The 21,642-nt window shown below is 41.0% G+C and overlaps 1 protein-coding gene across 8 annotated transcripts in view; it reads left to right on the top strand.

Moving 5' to 3' along the window:
• The window catches only part of LOC126458475 (leukocyte elastase inhibitor-like), a 200,202-nt gene that overhangs the window by 102,558 nt on the left and 76,002 nt on the right, over nucleotides 1–21,642 (top strand). For all 8 annotated transcript variants that reach the window (XM_050095563.1, XM_050095567.1, XM_050095569.1 and 5 more), the window contains exon 7: nucleotides 3,833–3,977. In XM_050095563.1, the coding sequence (XP_049951520.1) occupies nucleotides 3,833–3,977 (145 nt within the window). The remainder of the gene's footprint in view (nucleotides 1–3,832; nucleotides 3,978–21,642) is intronic.

Raw genomic sequence — 21,642 nt, 5'->3', positions numbered from 1 at the left:
CTTGCATCTAGTGCTATTGCAGACATACAAGTGATGAGGGGAGAGATTGGGAGCAGTAGGGGGGGGGGGGGGGGGGGGAGGGGGACAAGTTTATTGCATAGATTTGGTGGGTGGTAGAATACAACTGTGGGATGGGTGGGGAGGATATTATTCATTTCAGAGCATGGTCAGAGGTAGTCAAAACCCTGGTGGAAATCATGAGAGTAGTGTTTCTTTGTGGTTGGACAGTGAATGTACACTGATCATCCAGAACATTATGACCACCTAACTAATAGCCGGTATGTCAAACTTTGGCACTGATGTCAGTGACAATGTGTCATGTCATGGAAGCAATGTGGCCTTGATAGGTTGCTGGAGGGATTTGGCACCACATCTGCACACACAAGTCACCTGATTCATGTGAATTTCGGTTAGGGATGTGCTGAGCTCTGACGCTGCATTCATGTTCGAGCAGGTTCAGATCTGGTGAGCTAGGGGGCAGCACATCAAATGGAACTCACCATTGTGTTACTTGAACCACTCTATCACACTTCTGGCCTTGTGACATGGCACATTATCTTGGTGAAAAATGCCGCTGCTGTAGGGAAACATGATCGACATGAAGGGGGTGATCTACAACCAGTGTATGATACTCCTTGGCAATCATGGTACCTTGCATGAGATACGCTGGACCCATGTGGGTGTTTCCCAGAGCATAATAGAGCCACTGCCACCTTCACTCTGTCCTGCAGTACAGGTGTCAAGGAGCTGTTTCCTGAAAGACAGTGGATTCATGCCCTCCCATTTGCATGATGAAGAAGGTTCAGGATTCATCAGACCATGCAACAATCTGACACTGCACAAACATCCAATGCCAATGGTCATGTGCCCATTTAAGTTGGTGTTGCTGATGTTGTAGTGTTAACATTGCCACATGCACGGGTCATTGGCTGCGGAGGCCCATCATTAGGAGTGTTCAGTGCCTAACTCCACAATGCCTGGATGTGGTTTCACCTTGTGTTGAAGACACTCACTGCAGCACTCCTCAAACATCTAACAAGCATGCAGTTTCTGAAATGTTTGTGCTGAGCCTCCGGGCCATCACAATCTGCCCTCGCTCAAACTCAGATATTTCGTGCACCTTCCCCATTCTACATACAGACAGCACTGATACTATATGCACTGAATGTGTCTCTGATAGCAGTCACTCCTCACCACTTGATGCTGCTTTCACCTTGATGGGTTTGTATTGATAGTGGGTTGGTGCTCATAACGTTCTGGTTGATCAATGTATGGTAAGTGGTAGGTGATCGGAGAGACAGGGCTTGGGAGATCTGTTTCTGGACAAGGGTTGGGAAGCTAATATCAGTCTGTGAAAGCCTCAGTGAAACCCCTGGCTTCTTTTGAGAGGGACTGCTTGTCACTAAAGATGTGATGGCCATGAGTGGCTAAGCTGTACTGGAGGGACTTCGTCATATGGAATAGGTGACAGCTCTCAAAGTGGAGATATTGTTGTTGGCTGGTAGTATTAACATGGACAGAGGTACTGATGTAGCTGTCCTTGAGGTGGAGGTCAACACTGAGGAAGTTGGTTTGTTGGGTTGTGGAGGACCAGATGAAGTGAATGAGGGAGAAGGTGTTTATATTATGGAGGAATGTGGATAGGGTATCCTCACCCTCAACCCAGGTCATCAAGATTCTATCAGTGAACTGAACCAGTGAGGGATTTGTGATTCTGGTGTGTTAGGAAGGACTCTTCTGACTAATGAATAAGTTGGCATAGGTTGGTGATGCCTTCAAAAGAGAAGTAATTATGGGTGAGGATATGGTTGGTCATGGCAACTAGGAATGACATTTTAGATTTGCACTTTGTCAGACATTAACAAATTTTGTGTAGAAAGAGTGGCAGTGACAATGATGAGCAGGTCACTGGATAGTAAAGGAACAGGAACTATGAGGAGTGGGTGGAGGAAATGATTGGTATCTTTTATATAGGAGGGTAGGTTGTAGCTAATAGGCTGATGGTGTTGGTCCACAGTGACCTAGATTGCCTTTTAGGGGGCATGTTAACTAGCCTCAATGGGGCATGGTTGGGTTTAGGGACTTTAGAAAACATGTACCCCATGGGGCAGTGGTGATGGTGAGGAGAAAGAGAGACTTATGAGAGAAGTTCTGAGATGGACCTAAGGATTTGGGAGGGACTGGAGATTCTGCTGGATATCTGGAATGGGATGACTGTAGCAGGGTTTGTAGGTGGACATATCTGACAGCTGTTAGAGTCCCTTTGTCAGGTAATCCCTGTGGTTATAACTACAGTAGTGAAACCTTTGTTGGCAGGTCAGATAATAAGGTTGGGATCAGTTTTTAGGTGGTGGATTGCTGCTCTTTCTGCAGATGGTAGGTGAATTCCCATGTTGAGGAATTTTGAAAATGTTGAGGCAAGGCTTAGAGTTAGGTAATTCTGGAAATTTAATGAGGATGATCTGGGGATAGTGGAGTGGATCAGGTCAGATGGAGGAGTGAACTGCATCAGGCAGGATTCAATATTGGTTCTGTATTGAATTCAATTGGTAGGGTTGGTGGCAAACAAGTGTTTCCAATCCAGAGACGGGGAGAAGGAGAGAAGGTCTTTAACAAGACCAGTATGATTGAATGTGTGAATGAGGCAAAACATAAGGCCTTTAGAAAAAACTGATCAGTGCTACCATGGGACTGAGGCATTTTAAGGAACCGTGGGACTGAGGTATTTTGAGGAAAAGTTCATGATAGGGTTTTGGGTTTGTTTAGGATCTGGATTCTGTTCAATGATTGGAGGGAGTTCCTGAGGGTGTGGTAAATTTAATATATCTACATGGCATGGTTGCAGGGTTGTTGGCTATGAATGGGTGCAGGGAAGATTTGATGGAGACACTGTAGAGGTGGAACAGTATGTACAACTGTGTTCTAGATAGAGATACAGAGACTTTTCTGTATTGGCACATAGGTTAGGAGAAAGGATCCACAGTGAAGAGTATGTGTAAAAATACGGAGAAAAAAATCACAAAAAAGGTGAAAGGGATGAACTATAGGGAAGAAAAGGTGAAACTTAAGGGAGTGAAAGGTGAAAATGAACTAAAATTTTGTGAAAATGCACTGAGATGAAAGAGAAATATAAATAAAAAGATGATAATAGGTCTCTTTCCCCTTCTTACTTCCACTCTCCCCCCCCCCCCCCCCCCCCCCCCTTTCCAGCACCCAGCAAAGCCTCCTGACCCTGCACGTAGCAGCTCTGTGATCTAGCCATCATGTTCCTGCATGCTACTGCAGGCAGCACAGCATCTTCCCCTACCCCTACCCTGCTGTCCCTCCCCTCTCTGCCAACAAGGCTCTTGTCGAAATAGACAAGCCAGTGGCTTCAGCTGTGAGAGGCTGTGGTCGTGTGTCTGTGTGAGTTGCATTTGCGAGTGTGAGCGTGTGTATGTGTGTGTGTGTGTGTGTGTGTGTGTGTGTGTGTGTGGGGAGGGGGGGGGGGGGGCGATGTGTCAATATTCTGTAGCTCTAAGAAAGATTAATCAGAAGATTAGTATTGTGATCAGTCTTGTCTTTTTACTTTTAAGCTATTGTGTGTGGATGGTAATAAGTGAATGGTAATCAGTGGCAGCTGCTATCTGTACGTTGCTGCACACAGTTCATAATGCAAGTCATAGCGAACAGGAAAATGTTTATACAAGTTGATTTATTTCAATAATTCATTGTTTCATAATAAAAAGATACATGAGAATGTCAGTGATGGTAACGTTCATTATTTCAAAGATTGTCTGTTATTGAAGAATTTTTTATGCTAGTTTTAAAAGAGATGCACTTGAACTTTCAGCTTGGCATGAAGGCTATGTTTGATGACTGCAATGCAGATTTTACGGGGATTAATGATTCCAAACCTGGTCTTGTTGTCAGCAAAGTCTTCCACAAAGCTTTCATTGAAGTAAATGAGGAAGGTACTGAAGCTGCAGCTGCAACTGGTATGTAATAAGAAGACATTCTCACTAAAGACTTGTTCTACATTACAGTTATTCTGTATCATATTGAACATATTATTTTTGGAAGATATGACCACCTGAGCTTATTTTTGGGATTTTGTCTTTGTATTTCACATTGGCTCACCAAAACCATTAGGAGTGTTCCTTTGAGAATTTATACACTGAAGCACCAAAGAAACTAGTATAGGCATGCATATTCAAATACAGAGATATGTAAACAGGCAGAATATGGTACTGCAGTCGTCAATGCCTATATAAGACAACAAGTGTCTGGCACAGTTGTTAGATCACTTATTGTTGCTGCAATGGCTGGTTATCAAGATTTAAGTGTGTTTGAACATGGTGTTATAGTTGGTGCATGAGCGACGGGACACAGCATCTCTGAAGTAGTGGTGAAGTGAGGATTTTCCTGTATGACCATTTCACGAGTAAAATGGAATGACCACATAAAATTAATCGTTGGTAAAGCAGATGCCAGACTGAGACTCATTGGAAGAATCCTAAGAAAATGCAGTCCAAAAACAAAGGAAGTAGGTTACATTACACTTGTTCACCCACTGCTTGAATACTTCTCACCAGGGTGGGATCCGTACCAGATAGGGTTGATAGAAGAGATAGAGAAGATACAACGGAGAACAGTGCGCTTCATTACAGGATCATTTAGTAATCATGAAAACGTTACGAAGATGATAGATAAACTCCAGTGGAAGCCTCTGCAAGAGAGACGCTCAATAGCTTGGTACAAGCTTTTGTTGAAGTTTAGAGAACATACCTTTACTGAAGAGTCTAGCAGTATATTGCTCCCTCCTACAGATATCTCGTGAAGAGAGCATGAGGATAAAGTAAGAGAGATTAGAGCCCACACAGAGGCATAGTGACAATCCTTCTTTCCTCGAACGATATGAGACTGGAACAGAAGGGTGAACCGATAGAGGTACTCAAGTTACCCTCTGCGACACACTGTCAGGTGGCTTGCGGAGTATGGATGTAGATGTAGATATGGTGAATATCAAGAATCTGGTAAAACATCAAATGACAAACTGCCTGTTCGTTTCTGTCTTAGGATCTTTGGCCAACATTTTTCTGATGATTTTTCTGACGTTTTGCCAGCATGAATGGCTGGCAGTGTCAAACATTCACCCTCCATTGCTGGTGGTGGCCAGGGCCTGAGCTTGCAGCCACAGACTATGTGTACCTGGCACGCCAACGTCCGAGGGCTCCTCTGTAGTCATTTCCGGTGCAGTCGGTCTCACACAGTGCGTGCTCTGCCACAGCCGATTTCACCACCTGCCCCAACCTGCAATGTCATTTATGTTCTGTAACCCAGGTGTTGATTGATTGTCCAGTCATTCCAACATAAACTTTTCCACATGTGCATGGTATGCGGTATGTTCCTGGCATTACAAGTGGGTCCCTTGTCTCCTTTGGTGATCTGAGACAGTCCTTGATTTTCTTTGTCAGTTTGTAAATAGTCTTTATGCAGTTTTTTTGTGCAATATATATCTGATTCTGTCTGTCACTCTGGGAATGTATGGCAGAAAGGCCATACCCAACATTTCTTTTTCTGATTTCTCAATTCACCGAGTGAAGATGTTGTTTCTTTGTCTACAAAAGTGCCACTCACGGACTCTCTGGAGCGCATCGGTTCCATCTTTCCATAAGACATCACAAAGCTCTTCTATGCATGTCTTACCATGAGCTATTTCACGAGGAATGGCAGCTTCTATGAACAGCTGGAAGGCATCACCATGGGTAGTCTTCTTAGTCCAGGGGTGGCCAACTTGTTCATGGAACACTTTGAAGCACAGGCACTGGACTTGGCACATTATAAGCCTAAAGTGTGGTACAGATATGTTGATGATACCTTCATTGTGTGGAGCCATGGTGAACAACAGCTCAGTGACTTTCTAAGACACTTGAATAGTCTCCATGACAACATAAAATTTTCAATGGAAGTAGAGAAGGACAAAAAACTACCATTTCTAGATGTGCTGGTCACAAGGGATGGTGAAAACCTGGGACACAACATGTATTTCTAAAACCGACACACACAGACCGATACCTGCACAAACTATCAAATCACCACCTGAACCAGAAAAGAGGCATGATTAAGACGCTTGTAATGCGGGCAAGATGAATAAGTGAGCCACAGCATCTCAGATGTGAAATACGACACTTTGAGAGTGTTCTGAAGAGCAACAGGTACTCCACAAGTGATATTAGATGCATAAAAGAGCCAAACACTCGGCAAAGTGAGAAATCAGGAAAAGAAGTGTCGGGTATGGCCTTTCTGGCATACATTCACAGACTGACGGATAAAATTGGCCATATATTGTGCAAACATGATTATTTAAAAACTGACAAAGAAAATCAAAGAGTGTCTCAGATCAGCAAAGGAGACAAGGACCCACTTGGAATGCCAGGAATATACTGCACGCCATACACTTGCAGAAACATTTATGTTGGAATGACTGGACGATTGATCAACACAAGGATTACAGAACATAAACAAAATTGCAGGTGGAGAAATCAGCTGTGGCAGAGCTCGCTCTGTGTGAGACCGACCATGTAGTAAAATTCACCAGCACAGAAGTTCTGGCTGTAGAGAAGAACTATCACATTCACTTGTTCAGAGGAGCTGTAGAAATACACAAAAATAGGAACGGCTTCAACAAAAAAGAGGAAAGTCTTAAGGTAAATGGGTCCTGGCTTCCCGTGCTGCAGCAAACAGCTGTCGCAAGTAGCCACAAGTGCTGGTTAAATGTCAGAAAAATCATCAGATGAACGTCAGCTGAAGAACCCAAGGCAGAAGCCAACAGGCAGTTTGTCAACAAGTGGCCTTCACATTGCTGCATCCGGAAAAAGATCCTGCAAGAATGGGACCAAAGTGACTGAAGAGAATTGTTCAGTGTGACAGAAGTGCAACGCTTCCACAAATTGCTGCATATTTCAATGCTGGGCCATCAATAAGTGTCAGTGTGCAAATGATTCGACTAAACATCATCAGTATGGGCTTTCAGAGTTGAAGGCTCGCTCGTGTATCCTCGATGACAGTACGACACAAAGCTTTATGCCTCACCTGGGCCTGTCAGCACCAACATTGTACAGTTGATGACTGGAAACATGTTGCCTGATCGGACAAGTCTCGTTTCAAATTGTATTGAGTGGATGGACATGTACGGGTATGGAGACAACCACAAGAATCCATGGACCCTGCATTTCAGCAGGGGACTGATGAAGCTGGTGGAGGCTCTGGAATGGTGTGGGCTGTGTGCAGCTGTTATGTCCAGATATGACTCTGACAGGTGACACATATGTAAGCATTCCGTCTGATCACCTGCATCCATTAATGTCTATTGTGCATTCTGATGGACTTGGGCAGTTCCAGCAGAACACTGCAACATCCTACGCATTCAGAATTGCTACAGAGGGCTCCAGGAACACTGTTCCTGAGTTTGAACACTTCCGCTGGCCACCAAATTCCCCAGACATGAACATTATTGAGCACATCTGGGATGCCTTGCAATATGCTGTTCAGGAGAGATCTCCAGCCCTCGTACTCTTACAGATTTATGGACAGTCCTGCAGCATTCATGTTTTCAGTTTCCTCCAGCAGTACTTCAGACATTAGTAGTGTCCATGCCATGTCCTGTTGTGGCACTTCTATGTACTCACGGAGGCCCTGCAGGATATTAGGAAGGTGTACCAGTTTCTTTGGCTCTTCAGTGTAGTTCAGTGTTTGTGCAGCTGTATTTTGTCAAATTCGTGTTCTAGCTTGGTAGCTATGTTGCTAAAATATTGATTTGCAAAATTTTCAGTTCTTTTGGGATAATGTATTGTGCTACCATTGCACTGTAATGGTATGTTTACCAGTTTTGTCTTTTAGCTATTTGTCTCCTGTTTGGTGACACTCCAGGCAATTTTTGTTTTGTTTTCTGCCTTTTTTATAATTTTGAGACCTTTTTACTGTTACTAAAAATTTTCTGCACATATTTTTGTATGTTTGGTAGTATTTTTTAAGTGCAGGGTCATTTTGGTTGTTTTTTATGCTGCCAAGATGTTTGAGTGTTACAGAGGATTGCCTTGTACCATTGGTCACCAAGTTACTTTTCTTATGTGTTTTAGTGACTTGTAGTACTTTTGGGAACACTTCTTCAAACCTGAATTTAATTTTTGATGGAAACTTTGAAAACTTCCTGTTGATACTAGTCTCCAAGTACACTTTTCCATGTTTCATTGTTCGTTTCCACATTAAATTCTACCCTCTTTTCTTTAGAGAAGACTGTTCCATGTGTGAGTATTTTAGTTTTTTTTTCTACAGCTATGTTTAAATTTAAGAGCACACTTGAATGATCTGTGAGGCCCAGGTTACCTACAACAACACCACAATTTTCTTTCTCTAAGTCAGTTAATATATGGTCAATGATTGATGCTCAATGCATAGTTACACTTGCGGCTGTGTTAATCAATGGTGATATTCTATAACTGTACATATGCTCAAAAATGTGTCGTTGCAGAACCCATCTGGGTTCAATGTGTTGATGTTTAAATTTTCACAAATGAGAATTTTGCCCTTAGGATTCGTAACCATGTCCAATACTTGGATTAGTTTTACTATGAATGTATGTATGTCACCACTGGAAGAATGATAAATACATAGTATAGTTACTTTTGGAACATATATGGCTTTCTTATTTCTATAGCTGATATTTCTACATATTTTTCTTCACTTAACAAAATAATGTGATTTCTAACTTTATACATACTCGATATTCACCATATAGTGGAGATGCTGAGTTGCATATAGGCACAATAAAAAGAGTTTCACACTTAAAGCTTTCAGTCAATGGCCTTTATCAACAATAGACACACACACACACACACACACACACACACACACACACACACACACACACACACATACACATGCACACACACAACTGTAGTCTCGGGCAACTGAAACCACACTGTTACATTCCATCCTGGGTTTTCCATTGCTTGATTTATACATACTCGCTTTCTTAACAAATATACATGATCTACAACCTCTCACAGTGGTTCTGTTACAATGGCATGCTAAAATTTATGAGTAAAGAGCTACATGAGTAATTTCAGAGTGCCTACACCAATGTTCTGTTATACAAACATGTGACCTATCAACAGTCCGCAGTTTCACTTCTAGCTGTTGCACTTTATTTCTTATGGAATGGATATTTTGAAACACTGAGCACTTTTTAACTAGGAGACTTCTCATTTTTCTTGTCTTGTCTAAAAAATCATTTGGTTGATGAGGAGGTATATTTTTTTTCATTCACGTCACTATGCACTGTTGTTTCTGCTGACACCTTGCATTTTTTTGTGTGTTTTGCTCTTGCTGCTGATGGTTCTATCGCTTCCACATTGTTTTGAAGTGTTTTTCTTGTTCCTGTTAGGTCTAGTGAGGGTGGTCCGATTATGGGTTTGGTTTTGAAGTTTTATTATTCCCCCTTGGTTATCATGTTCACCAGATATTCTTCACCCAAGCCGTTCAGGTGTAGTCCATGTTGAGTGTAAAATCTACCATCCTCTATTGCTCACATCAATGCATTCCACTTTTTTTAAATGTCCACAGATTTTAGCAAACAGGTTATCGCACTTTGTTTCTCTGTATTAACAGGCGACTGCCTTATAAGATCATGTTGATGTGGAATATTCACAATTATGACATTTGTATGTGTCAGATTTTTCAGTCAGTTTTTAAGATCGCACACAGCACTTTCCATTTTGATTTTGTGTATGTCATTAGAACCTCCCAAAAGTATGACAAAGTCTTTGTTGTGTATGCTTTTTATCTCTGTAGATGCAATCATAATCACCAAGTGGGTGTCCTGGTTTCCCTATACCATGTGAATATACACTGGGGTCCAAAATTAAAGCAACAAACTGATATTTACCTGTACTGTGTCTAATTCATGATATACTCATACAAACTGTCAACAGATGTCATCACGATTGTATTCTGCATGGAAGATGGCATTCCAATCAACGGACAACCATACCAGCAAAGATGTCAGGGCACCTATCAAGTGGGGTAGTGTTGGAAAGGTAGCCCACATCCACAATCACTGTGTACACAGTCACAGACGGTGCAGTATGGCACAGAGAAGACACCTACAGACTCTCTTCTGTAGAGGGCCATAGGAAGAATGGAAGCAGGAGAGTCACAAACTGATGTGGCCAAATGGCTTAATGTGAATTGTTCTGCTGCTTCTTGGATGAGGCAACAATTTAAAGAGACTGAGACTGTATCCTGAAGACCAGGACAGGCCAACCATATGTGACATCAGAAAGAGTGGACTGTTATTTGGCTGTAAGGGCACAACGGTACTGCCTTAATAATGTGCTGCAACTGGAATCTGACCTTGCAGCATCCCCTGGACATGTTATATCAAGACAAATGGCATACAGAAGGCTTTAGCAGAGTGGCCTTTATTGTTAGAGACCTGCTATCTGCTTGCCTATGGTGTGTCTTCACAGACGGAAACGTCCAGAGTAGAGCCATCATATGCCACTTGGTCAGTTGAACGATGGACCAATATTCTTTTCAGAGGTGAGTCCCAATTTGGTCTGGAGAGTTATTCTCGATGGATTCGCATCCGGAGGCCACATGGAACCAATTTTGCGACTCAAACATTCTGGAAAGAGACCAGTATGAAGGAGGATCTACATCTACATCTACATCTACATGATTACTCTGCAATTCACATTTAAGTGCTTGGCAGAGGGTTCGTCGAACCACAATCATACTGTCTCCCTACCATTCCACTCCCAAACAGCGTGCGGGAAAAACAAACACCTAAACCTTTCTGTTCAAGCTCTGATTTCTCTTATTTTATTTTGATGATCATTCCTACCTATGTAGGTTGGGCTCAACAAAATATTTTCGCATTCAGAAGAGAAAGTTGGTGACTGAAATTTCGTAAATAGATCTCGCTGTGACGAAAAACGTCTTTGCTTTAATGACTTCCATCCCAACTCGCGTATCATATCTGCCACACTCTATCCCCTATTATGTGATAATACAAAACGAGCTGCCGTTTTCTGCACCCTTTCGATGTCCTCCGTCAATCCCTCCTGGTAAGGATCCCACACCATGCAGCAATATTCTAACAGAGGACGAAGGAGTGTAGTGTAAGCTGTCTCTTTAGTGGATTTGTTGCATCTTCTAAGTGTCCTGCCAATGAAACGAAACCTTTGGCTTGTCTTCCCCACACTATTATCTATGTGGTCTTTCCAGCTGAAGTTGTTCATAATTTTAACACCTAGGTACTTAGTTGAATTGACAGCCTTGAGAATTGTACTATTTATTGGGTAATCGAATTCCAACGGATTTCTTTTGGAACTCATGTGGATCACCTCACACTTTTCATTATTTAGCATCAACTGCCACCTGCCACACCATACAGCAATCTTTTCTAAATCGCTTTGCAACTGATATTCGTCTTCGGATGACCTTACTAGACGGTAAATTACAGCATCATCTGCGAACAACCTAAGAGAACTGCTGAGATTGTCACCCAGGTCATTTATATAGATCAGGAACAGCAGAGGTCCCAGGACGTTTCCCTGGGGAACACCTGATATCACTTCAGTTTTACTCGATGATTCGCCGTCTGTTACTCCGAACTGCGACCTTCCTGACAGGAAATCAAGAATCCAGTCGCACAACTGAGACAATACCCCATAGGCCCGCAGCTTGATTAGAAGTCGCTTGTGAGGAACGGTGTCAAAAGCTTTCCGGAAATCTAGAAATACGGAATCAACTTGAGACAGCATAGGTGGGGTTGGTGGGATCACTCATGGGAAAATTCCTGCAGTAGTGGGTGTTAGAGCTGCACTTTTTTTAGATTGAAGTCAGCTGATAGGTATTCCTGCTTAAGGGAAGTCTCTCTAACAAAGGAACCACTTTTGAGAAAGCTTAGGTATCCGAGTAATGAGGGAATTAGTATATTTCATCAAAATATACAAGGTATTAGAGATAAAGTTAGTGTATTGCTTATAGATGTTGACTCTGAAATTATTGGTGTATCTGAACACTTCTTAAATAAGGAGATAATTCAGAGGCTTCCTTTACCAGGATACAGGTTGGCTGGTAGCTTTTCAAGGAGCTCTTTGCGGTGTGGGAGAGTAGCCATGTATGTGAAAAACGGAAACCCATTTGAGTCAATTGATGTTTCAAAGTACTGCACTGAAAAGGTGTTTGAATGTTGTGCAGGTGTGGTTAAATTTAATGGAGCTAAACTTCTAACTGTTGTTATTTATAGATTCCCAGACTCTGATTTCACAACATTTTTGCTAAAGCTAGAGGAGGTTCTTGGTTCACTTTATAGGAAATACAAAAAGTTTGTTATATGTGGTGACTTCAATATTAATTGTATAAGTGATTGTGCAAGGAAGAGGATGCTGGTAGACCTCCTTAATTCATATAATCTTATGCAAACCGTATTCTTTCCAATGAGAGTGCAAGGGAACAGTAGAACAACCATAGACAACATTTTTGTTCATTCCTCATTACTAGAAGGGCATTCTGTTAGCAAAAAGGTGAATGGCCTTTCAGATCATCATGCACAAATTTTAACTCTAAAAGATCTTTGTGCTGCAACACGTTTTAAATATAGTCATCAGCTGTTTAGGAAAGCTGATTCAGTTGCTCTAGAGACCTTTGTAAACCTTATCAAGGAACAAGAGTGGCAAGATGTTTATAGCGCTGATACAGTAGATGATAAATATAATGCTTTTCTCAAGACTTTTCTCATGCTCTTTGAAAGTTGCTTTCTGTTAGAACGTTCAAAACAGTGTACTAGCACTAACAGGCAGCCTGGGTGGCTGACTAAAGGGATAAGAATATCTTGTAGAACAAAGTGGCAATTATATCAATACGTTAGAAACAGTCAGAATCTAAATGCAGCAGCCCATTACAAACAGTATTGTAAGGTGCTTAAAAATGTTATTAGGAAGGCAAAAAGTATGTGGTATGCAGATAGAATAGCTAAGTCTCAGGATAAAATTAAAACCATATGGTCAGTCGTAAAGGAAGTGGCTGGTCTGCAGAGACAGGTCGAGGATATAGAATCAGTGCATAGTGGGAATGTCCGTGTTACTGATAAGTCGCATATATGTACAGTATTTAATAATCACTTTCTGAATATAGCAGGTGAACTAAATAGAAACCTAGTCCCAACAGGGAATCATATAGCGCTCTTAGAAAAAAGTGTTCCGAGACTGTTACCTGAAATGCTCCTCCATGATACTGACAAGTATGTAGGGAGATTGAGTTAATAATTAAATCACTAAAGACCAAGAACTCTCATGGATATGACGGGGTATCTAGCAGAATACTGAAGTATTGTTCTATGTATGTTAGCCCAGTACTTAGCCGTATCTTTAACTTTTCCTTTAGGAGTGGTCAGTTTCCTGACCGATTAAAGTACTCGGTAGTGAAGCCACTTTATAAAAAGGGAGACAGGGATAATATTGACAATTATAGACCTATTTCTATGCCATCGGTGTTTGCTAAAGTTATCGAGAAGGTTGTATATACAAGGTTACTGGAGCATTTAAATTCACATAATTTGCTGTCAAATGTTCAGTTTGGTTTTAGAAATGGTTTAACAACTGAAAATGCTATATTCTCTTTTCTCTGTGAGGTTTTGAACAGATTAAATAAAAGGTTGCAAACACTAGGTGTTTTCTTTGATTTAATGAAGGCTTTTGACTGTGTTGACCACAAAATATTACTGCAGAAGTTGGACCATTATGGAGTAAGGGGAGTAGCTTACAATTGGTTCGCCTCTTACTTTAAGAACAGAAAGCAGAAGGTAATTCTCCGCAATACTGAGGGTGGTAGTGATGTTCAGTCCCAATGGGGCGCTGTTAAGGGGGGGTGTTCCCCAAGGATCGGTGCTGGGGCCACTGCTGTTTCTTATTTATATAAATGATATGCCTTCTAGTATTACAGGTGATTCAAAAATATATCTGTTTGCTGATGACACCAGCTTGGTAGTGAAGGATCTTGTGTGTAATATTGAAACAGTATCAAATAATGTAGTTCATGAAATAAGTTCATGGCTTGTGGAAAATAATTTGATGTTAAATCACAGTAAGACTCAGTTTTTACAGTTTATAACTCACAATTCAACAAGAACCGATATTTTGATCAGACAGAATGGGCATATTATAAGCGAGATGGAACAGTTCAAGTTCCTTGGCGTTCGGATAGATAGTAAGCTGTTGTGGAAAGCCCATGTCCAGGATCTTGTTCAGAAACTAAGTGCTGCTTTATTTACCATTAGAACAGTATCTGAAATAAGTGACACTTCAACACGAAAAGTAGTCTGCTTCGCATATTTTCATACGCTTATGTCGTATGGTATTATGTTTTGGGGAAATTCTTCTGATTCAAAAAGGGTATTTTTGGCTCAAAAACGGACTGTTCGAGCTATATGTAGTGTAAGTTCGAGAACGTCTTGTAGACCCATATTCAATAGTCTGTGAATTCTGACATTGCCCTCGCAGTATATATTTTCTTTAATGTCATTCGTTGTTAGCAATATTAGCCTATTCCCAAGAGTTAGCAGCTTTCAGTCAGTTAATACCTGGCAGAAATCCAATCTGCATGTGGAATGCACTTCCTTGACTCTTGTGCAGAAAGAAGTGCAGTATTCTGCTGCATCCATTTTCAATAAGCTACCACAAGAACTCAAAAATCTTAGCAGTAGCCCAAACTCTTTTAAATCTAAACTGAAGAGTTTCCTCATGGCTCACTCCTTCTATTCTGTCGAGGAGCTCCTGGAAGATCTAAAAAATTAAGCAAATTCCAGTGTTACATTGTTGATTTTCTTTATTTAAACTTACTTGTCACCTGAATATGTTTTTTATATTTCATTTTGTCTCTTTCTAATATCGTGTTATAATTTCATGTATTGACTTGTTCCAGACCATGGAGACTTCTCCTTAATTTGGTCCCATGGAACAATGAATAAATAAATAAAATAAATCCCCTGTTGATAGCGGCCATTACTTCCTGCGAATAAAGAGCTAGCTGCGTTGCATAAGAACGATGTTTTCTGAAACCATGCTGATTACATATCAATAGATCGTTCCCTTCGAGGTGATTCATAATGTTTGAATACAGTATATGCTCCAAAATCCTACTGCAAACCGACATCAATGATATAGGTCTGTAGTTCGATGGATTACTCCTACTACCCTTCTTAAACACTGGTGCGACCTGCGCAATTTTCCAATCTGTAGGTACAGATCTATCGGTGAGTGAGTGGTTGTATGTGATTGCTAAGCAGGGAGCTATTGTATCAGTGTAATCTTAAAGGAATCTAATCGGTATACAATCTGGACCTGAAGACTTGCCCGTATCAAGCAATTTGAGTTGCTTCGCAACCCCTAAGGTATCCCCTTCTAAAAAACTCATGCTAGCAGCTGTTTGTGTTTCAAATTCTGGAATATTCAATTCATCTTCCCTGGTGAAGGAATTTCGGAAAACTGCATTCGATAACTCCGCTTTAGCGGCACAGTCATCGGTAACAGTACCATCGGCACTGCGCAGCGAAGGTATTGACTGCGTCTTGCCGCTTGTGTACTTTACATACGACCAGAATTTCTTCGGATTTTCTACCAAATTTCGATACAATGTTTCGTTGTGGAACCTATTAAAGGCATCTCGCATTGAAGTCCGTGCCAAATTTCGCGCGTCTGTAAATTTTAGCCAATCTTCGGGATTACACGTTCTTCTGAGCTTCGCATGCTTTTTCCATTGCCTCTGCAACAGCGCTCGGACCTGTTTTGTGTACCATGGGGGATCAGTTCCATCTCTTACCAATTTATGAGGTATGAATCTCTCAATTGGTGTTGCTACTATATCTTTGAATTTTAGCCACATCTCGTCTACATTTGCATAGTCAGTCCAGAAGGAATGGATATTGTCTCTTAGGAAGGCTTCCAGTGACACTTTATCTGCTTTTTTAAATAAAATTATTTTGCGTTTGTTTCTGGTGGATTTGGAAGAAACGGTATTGAGCCTAGCTACAACGACCTTGTGATCAGTAATCCCTGTATCAGTCATGATGCTCTCTATTATTCTGGATTGTTTGTGGCTAAGAGGTCAAGTGTGTTTTCGCAACCATTTACAATTCGCGTGGGTTTGTGGACTAACTGCTCAAAATAATTTTCAGAGAAAGCATTTAGGACAATCTCAGAAGATGTTTTCTGCCTACAACCGGTTTTTGAACAAGTATTTTTGCCATCATATCGAGGGAAGGTAGAAGTTCCCACCAACTATAACCATATGAGTGGAGTATTTATTTGTTACGAGACTCAAATTTTCTCTGATATGTTCAGCAACTATATTATCGGAGTCTGGGGGTCAGTAGAAGGAGCCAATTATTAACTTAGTTCAGCTGTTAAGTATAACCTCCACCCATACCAATTCGCATGGAGTATCTACTTCGACTTCACTACAAGATAAACCACTACTGACAGACACAAAAACTCCACCACCAATTCAGCCTAATCTATCTTTCCTGAACACCGTCTGAGACTTCGTAAAAATTTCTGCAGAACTTATTTCAGGCTTTAGCCAGCTTTCTCTACCTATAACGATTTCAGCTTCTGTGCTTTCTATTAGCGCTTGAAGCTCAGGGACTTTCCCAGCACAACTACAACAATTTACAACTACAATTCCAACTGTTCCTTGATCCAAGCACGTCCTGTATTTGCCATGCACCCTTTGAGATTGGAGCCCACCCCGCACTTTCCCGAGGCCTTCTAACCTAAAAAACCACCCAGTCCATGCCACACAGTCTCCTCTACCCGTGTAGCCACCAGCTGAGTGTAGTGAACTCCTGACCTATTCAGCGGAACCCGAAACCCCACCACCCTATGGCGCAAGTCAAGGAATCTGCAGCCAACACGGTTGCAAAACCGTCTGAGTCTCTGATTCAGACCCTCCACCTGGCTCTGCACCAAAGGTCCGCAGTCGGTTCTGTCAACGATGCTGCAGACGGTGAGCTCTGCCTTCATCTCATAAGCAAGACTGGCAGCCTTCACCAAATCAGACAGCCGCTGGAATCCAGAGAGAATTTCCTCAGATCCAAAGCAACACACGTCATTAGTGCCGACATGTGCCAACACCTGCAGCTGGCTGCATCCTGTGCTCTTCATGGCATCCGGAAAGACCCTTTCCACATTAGGAATGACTCCACCCGGAATGTACACGGAGTGCACACTGGATTTCTTCCCCTCCTTAGCCGCCATATCCCTAAGGGGCCCCATTACACGTGTAACATTGGAGCTCCCAACTACCAATAAGCCCACCCTCTGCGATTGCCCGGACCTTGAAGGCTGAGAATCATCCTCTAATACAGGGCAGGCAGCTGCATCTGGCTCAGCCAGAGACAATACCTGAAACCTGTTTGTCAGACGCACCGGGGAGGCTTTCTGATCAGCCTCCGGGGACGTCTTTCGCTGCCAGCCACGCCTTGGAAGGACCTCCCAATCAACCATAGGCAAGGGCTCAGCCCCACTGCGGACAGAAACTGGGGCAACCACAGTGGCAGACCAATCTGGGGACAGACAGGATGAGGTTGACATCCCCGTGATACCCAAGTCCGGCTCCCCACAGTGGTGCCCATTGGCAACAGCCTCAAGCTGCGCAACCGAAGTCAGTGCCGCCTGCAGCTGTGAGCGAAGGGATGCTAACTCAGCCCTCATCCAAACACAGCAATCACAGTCCCTGTCCATTTTAATTGATGTCTAACAACAGTTACTGAAACATGAGTCTGTGCCTAGATAATGCAAGGGAAACGCGCAAAGAATATATGAACTAACCTGTATAAATGCCTAACGACTGTGCTACAATCTGCCTGACTTTACGATTACAGTAAGTGAAACTCGAAATTACATCTCCTATACGAAACTATGTAACAAATAAGGGAGCTAGGAGTATACGACTTGCTGCTGGCAGCTGCTTATCCAACGGCGGCAGGGAGCACACCCTAATGGTGTGGGCAGGGATGAATGTTGACCAGTCAAACACCTCTTCATGACATTGTATGGGTGAATCAGCAAGATTTAACTGCTGTCAGGCACTGTAAGGAGATCTTGAGATCTCATGCATGGTTGTTGTGAGGTGCTGTGGGCCCATACTTCATACTGATGGATGATAATGCTCAACGTCATAGAGCACAGATGACTGATGGTTTTTTGGAAACAGAAGATATTGCACGCATGGCACCACCTGCTCGGTCTCCCAATTTGAATCACATAGAGCATGTCTGGGATGCACGAGGGAGATGGGTTGCATCATGTTAGCACCCACCAACCACTCTCCAAGACTTGGTGAGCAGCTCTGCAGGAAGAATGGGCATTATTGCCCCAACTGAGATTGAGGACATAATTTACAGCATGTCCCATCATTGTCAACCTGTATTGGAGCCAGAGGAGGCCACACCCCATACTGAGCACATTAATCAGTTGTCAGAATGTGTGTGCAAATCCATTAAGTTTTTTTTTTTTAAAAAGAACATTTTTGTCTATCGTTATGCAGCTGATTATGTTCTGTATTCTTTGCAACGTTTTTACTTTACTGTCACCTGTTTATATTGTTTTGTGGCAAAATAAATGCAACCTTGCCAAATTTCCATTTGTTGCTTTAAGTTTGATCACCAGTGTATATTAGCTTTTTCTCTTAGTTTATTTGCAAGACCACAACCATGGCTGTCTGAAAGCACAAATAGTTTGCTATTGGAGTTTGGTCTGGAAGTGATTTTGTGTCATTTCACTAAACACTTCAGCACAACTTTTGGATAGCAGGTTTGCACTGCCCACATTTATGCTTGATTTCTCATTTGTCAGCACTAATAAATTCTTTTTCTCCTGCTTTATTCACATTGCCCTTTTCCTCTTCAACTCTTTCATGAGAACTGCATAGGTCTGCACTTCAAAAACCGTCAGTAGAACATACCTGAAATAAGTTTTTGTGTACAAAGTTTGTGTTATTTTAACAGTTTTTTAATTTCAGCACTTTTTCCTTGTTGTTATTACACATAACATTTGTCCACTTTTCCCTAACGGTTGCATTATCATGTGGAAATTTCAGCATGTACAGTTCACGTTTTTTGAGCTGTAATTTCACATATCCATTTTTAAAGTACTGATAATAAACTGGTTATGCATTTCTTCAGTATGCTAATTTCATCCTTACAGTTTTCACATGGTTTCTTTTTGACAGCAAAATTGATTTTTTCGTTTTTTAAAAAAGTCACATGCTTAACTTTTACCCTTGCCATCATCTCGGGAATTTGATTGATGATACAAGTAAAAGGTAGCTGTGCGGAGACTCACCAGTGTGAAGAGAGCAATGGATTCAAGTGACAGATTCTGAAATGGAGCCCTTGCTGGAATTTTGGAATGGGTTCATAATGGTGAGGGTCATAAGCCTAAGGACTAGAAAACTAATGGAAAAAAATCAGCTGTATAATCATAGAAGTTCAGGACCACAGTGGCAGCTGTATAGTGACAGTAGTTCAAGAGACAGTGGCAAAGCCCTTGTTCAAAAGAAAAAATAACCCTTTTTCAAATGAGAAGTAGGTCTATTATTTGTATTTTTCTGCCACCAGTCACATTTATTTATTTTATGTTTAATTCAAAACATTGCAACAGATATTGAGCATGTTTTACTCATCATCAAGCATTTGTGCATCCTGATATTACTTAAAAATAAAGTGTCAGTCTAAATAAATCTAGAACTATTTTGTTCTGCTAATGGAGTCATTATTTGGGTAAAAAGGGGGGGGGGGGGAGGAAGAGCAGTGGATGGTCTGACATTGATGTGCATTGTTGCCTTCTGCTGTTATGGAGTTGTGCCTCATTGTTATGGTTGATATCACAGTCTGTGCTGGATGCAAATAGCTTTGCATTAGTTGTTGTGGCATGCTAATCATATGATATACTTTTTATTTGTCAGTTGTTCACTTAAAGATTTTGACATCCCATAGTTTCATCTGCATTTTTGGCACACTGGCAGCACTGTTGTTGAACATTAGACTATTGTACTGCTTATTATACACTATTTCTTTATGTACTTCCACTGCACAGATGTTCTCACACAGACATAAAGAGTATATCCTAAAAACAATATGGCGACTTTGCAGTAGATGGATGTGCATTGATTATCATTTCTTTCACTGGTATTCACAATACTCACAGCCTGGCAGGCATTTGTTTCACGTTGGCACATCTGAAACCAATTTCATAGTACTAAGTTAAAGTTATTGAAGAATTTGAAGTTTTTGAATTCAGTTATCTCATTAAGTATATTATCCCCATTTTCTGTTTTACAAATGAAGATTTCCATTTCGTCCATGATGTTCATTCTTTTACTTTTTCCCACTTTGCGTAAAATTTCCAAGTTGTCTTCAATTTCCAAATGCTGAATTGTGTCATTAATGTTTCTTGCTACTGATGATTTGTTACATTTCTCTACTCTGTAGCAGTTTATATGATCTCCAAACTGAGTTCTGAAATTTCTGCCTGTCTGGCCTATATAAAATTGTTTATGTATGCTGCAGGTAATTTTGTAAATGCCAGGTGCATCAAGATCTGTATCTGTCAGTTTTGTGTCATGAATAAGCCTCCTACTTGGGTAATTGATGTTGCTGAAGCTGATTTTTATATCTGTATTTATTAATAACCTCATTTATCAGAGTATATCAAGATATGTAATTTTTACATATTTCTTTGCTGTGGTGCTGTCAGTTGTGAGTATAGTTTGTTGTTGGAAGTTCAGTTTGTTTTTTATTTGTTGTGACATTGTGTTAATGAGTGAAGGATCATATCCATTATATATTGCAATACAGTATATGGTTTATATTTCTCATTGAAGTGTAAATTTATGGGCTCTGTATAGCACTGACCTATATGCAGCAATTTTGTTTGAGGTTGGATGTATAGAGGAGTTTGGTGTAGTAATGTCTGTACTAGTAGATTTTCTGTGAACATTGAAAGATACCTGCTGGTTTTGTTTTGATATTTTCATGCCATAAGAGGTATGGTGGTGTTCTCTTCATATTTGAGGTAAAATTGGATATTTTTATGCATTCTTGTTTTTCATTATGTTTTTTCCTTATTATCTGAAATGTTTCATCTGCAGGTAAACTGCTGTAAAAGTTTACAATGTCTATGGATAAAATTTTGCTTGAGTTGGTACAGCCAGGATATTCATACTATTAATATGTTCACAGCTGTTCTTTATGGAATAAGATTTTTTGCATGTTTATTTTTAAACTAGTAAATCATGTAGGTGTCTAATTAATTTGTAGATTGGGCTATTAATTAAGTTTGCTTTAGGCCCGACTGGATTGTTGATCTTATGAATTTTTGGGTGTCCTCTAGTTTTTAGGTCATGGGATACATTTCAGTAAGGTCCTGTACTTCTTTCTTAGTGAAGACAAAGTTACTATTGTTGAGGCATTTCTTATTTTAGCTTTTTTTATTTTCGTGTGAGGTCTATGAAGAAACATTTGTGCAGTGAAAGTACAGAAAAAGAACATTGTTACAATAAGCAATGCAATGGTGTAAAGCTCAAAAACAGCTC

The sequence above is a fragment of the Schistocerca serialis genome, chromosome 2 (assembly GCF_023864345.2).
Source record: "Schistocerca serialis cubense isolate TAMUIC-IGC-003099 chromosome 2, iqSchSeri2.2, whole genome shotgun sequence".
Taxonomy (NCBI): domain Eukaryota; kingdom Metazoa; phylum Arthropoda; class Insecta; order Orthoptera; family Acrididae; genus Schistocerca; species Schistocerca serialis.
This window is presented reverse-complemented; position numbering and strand designations above follow the sequence as displayed.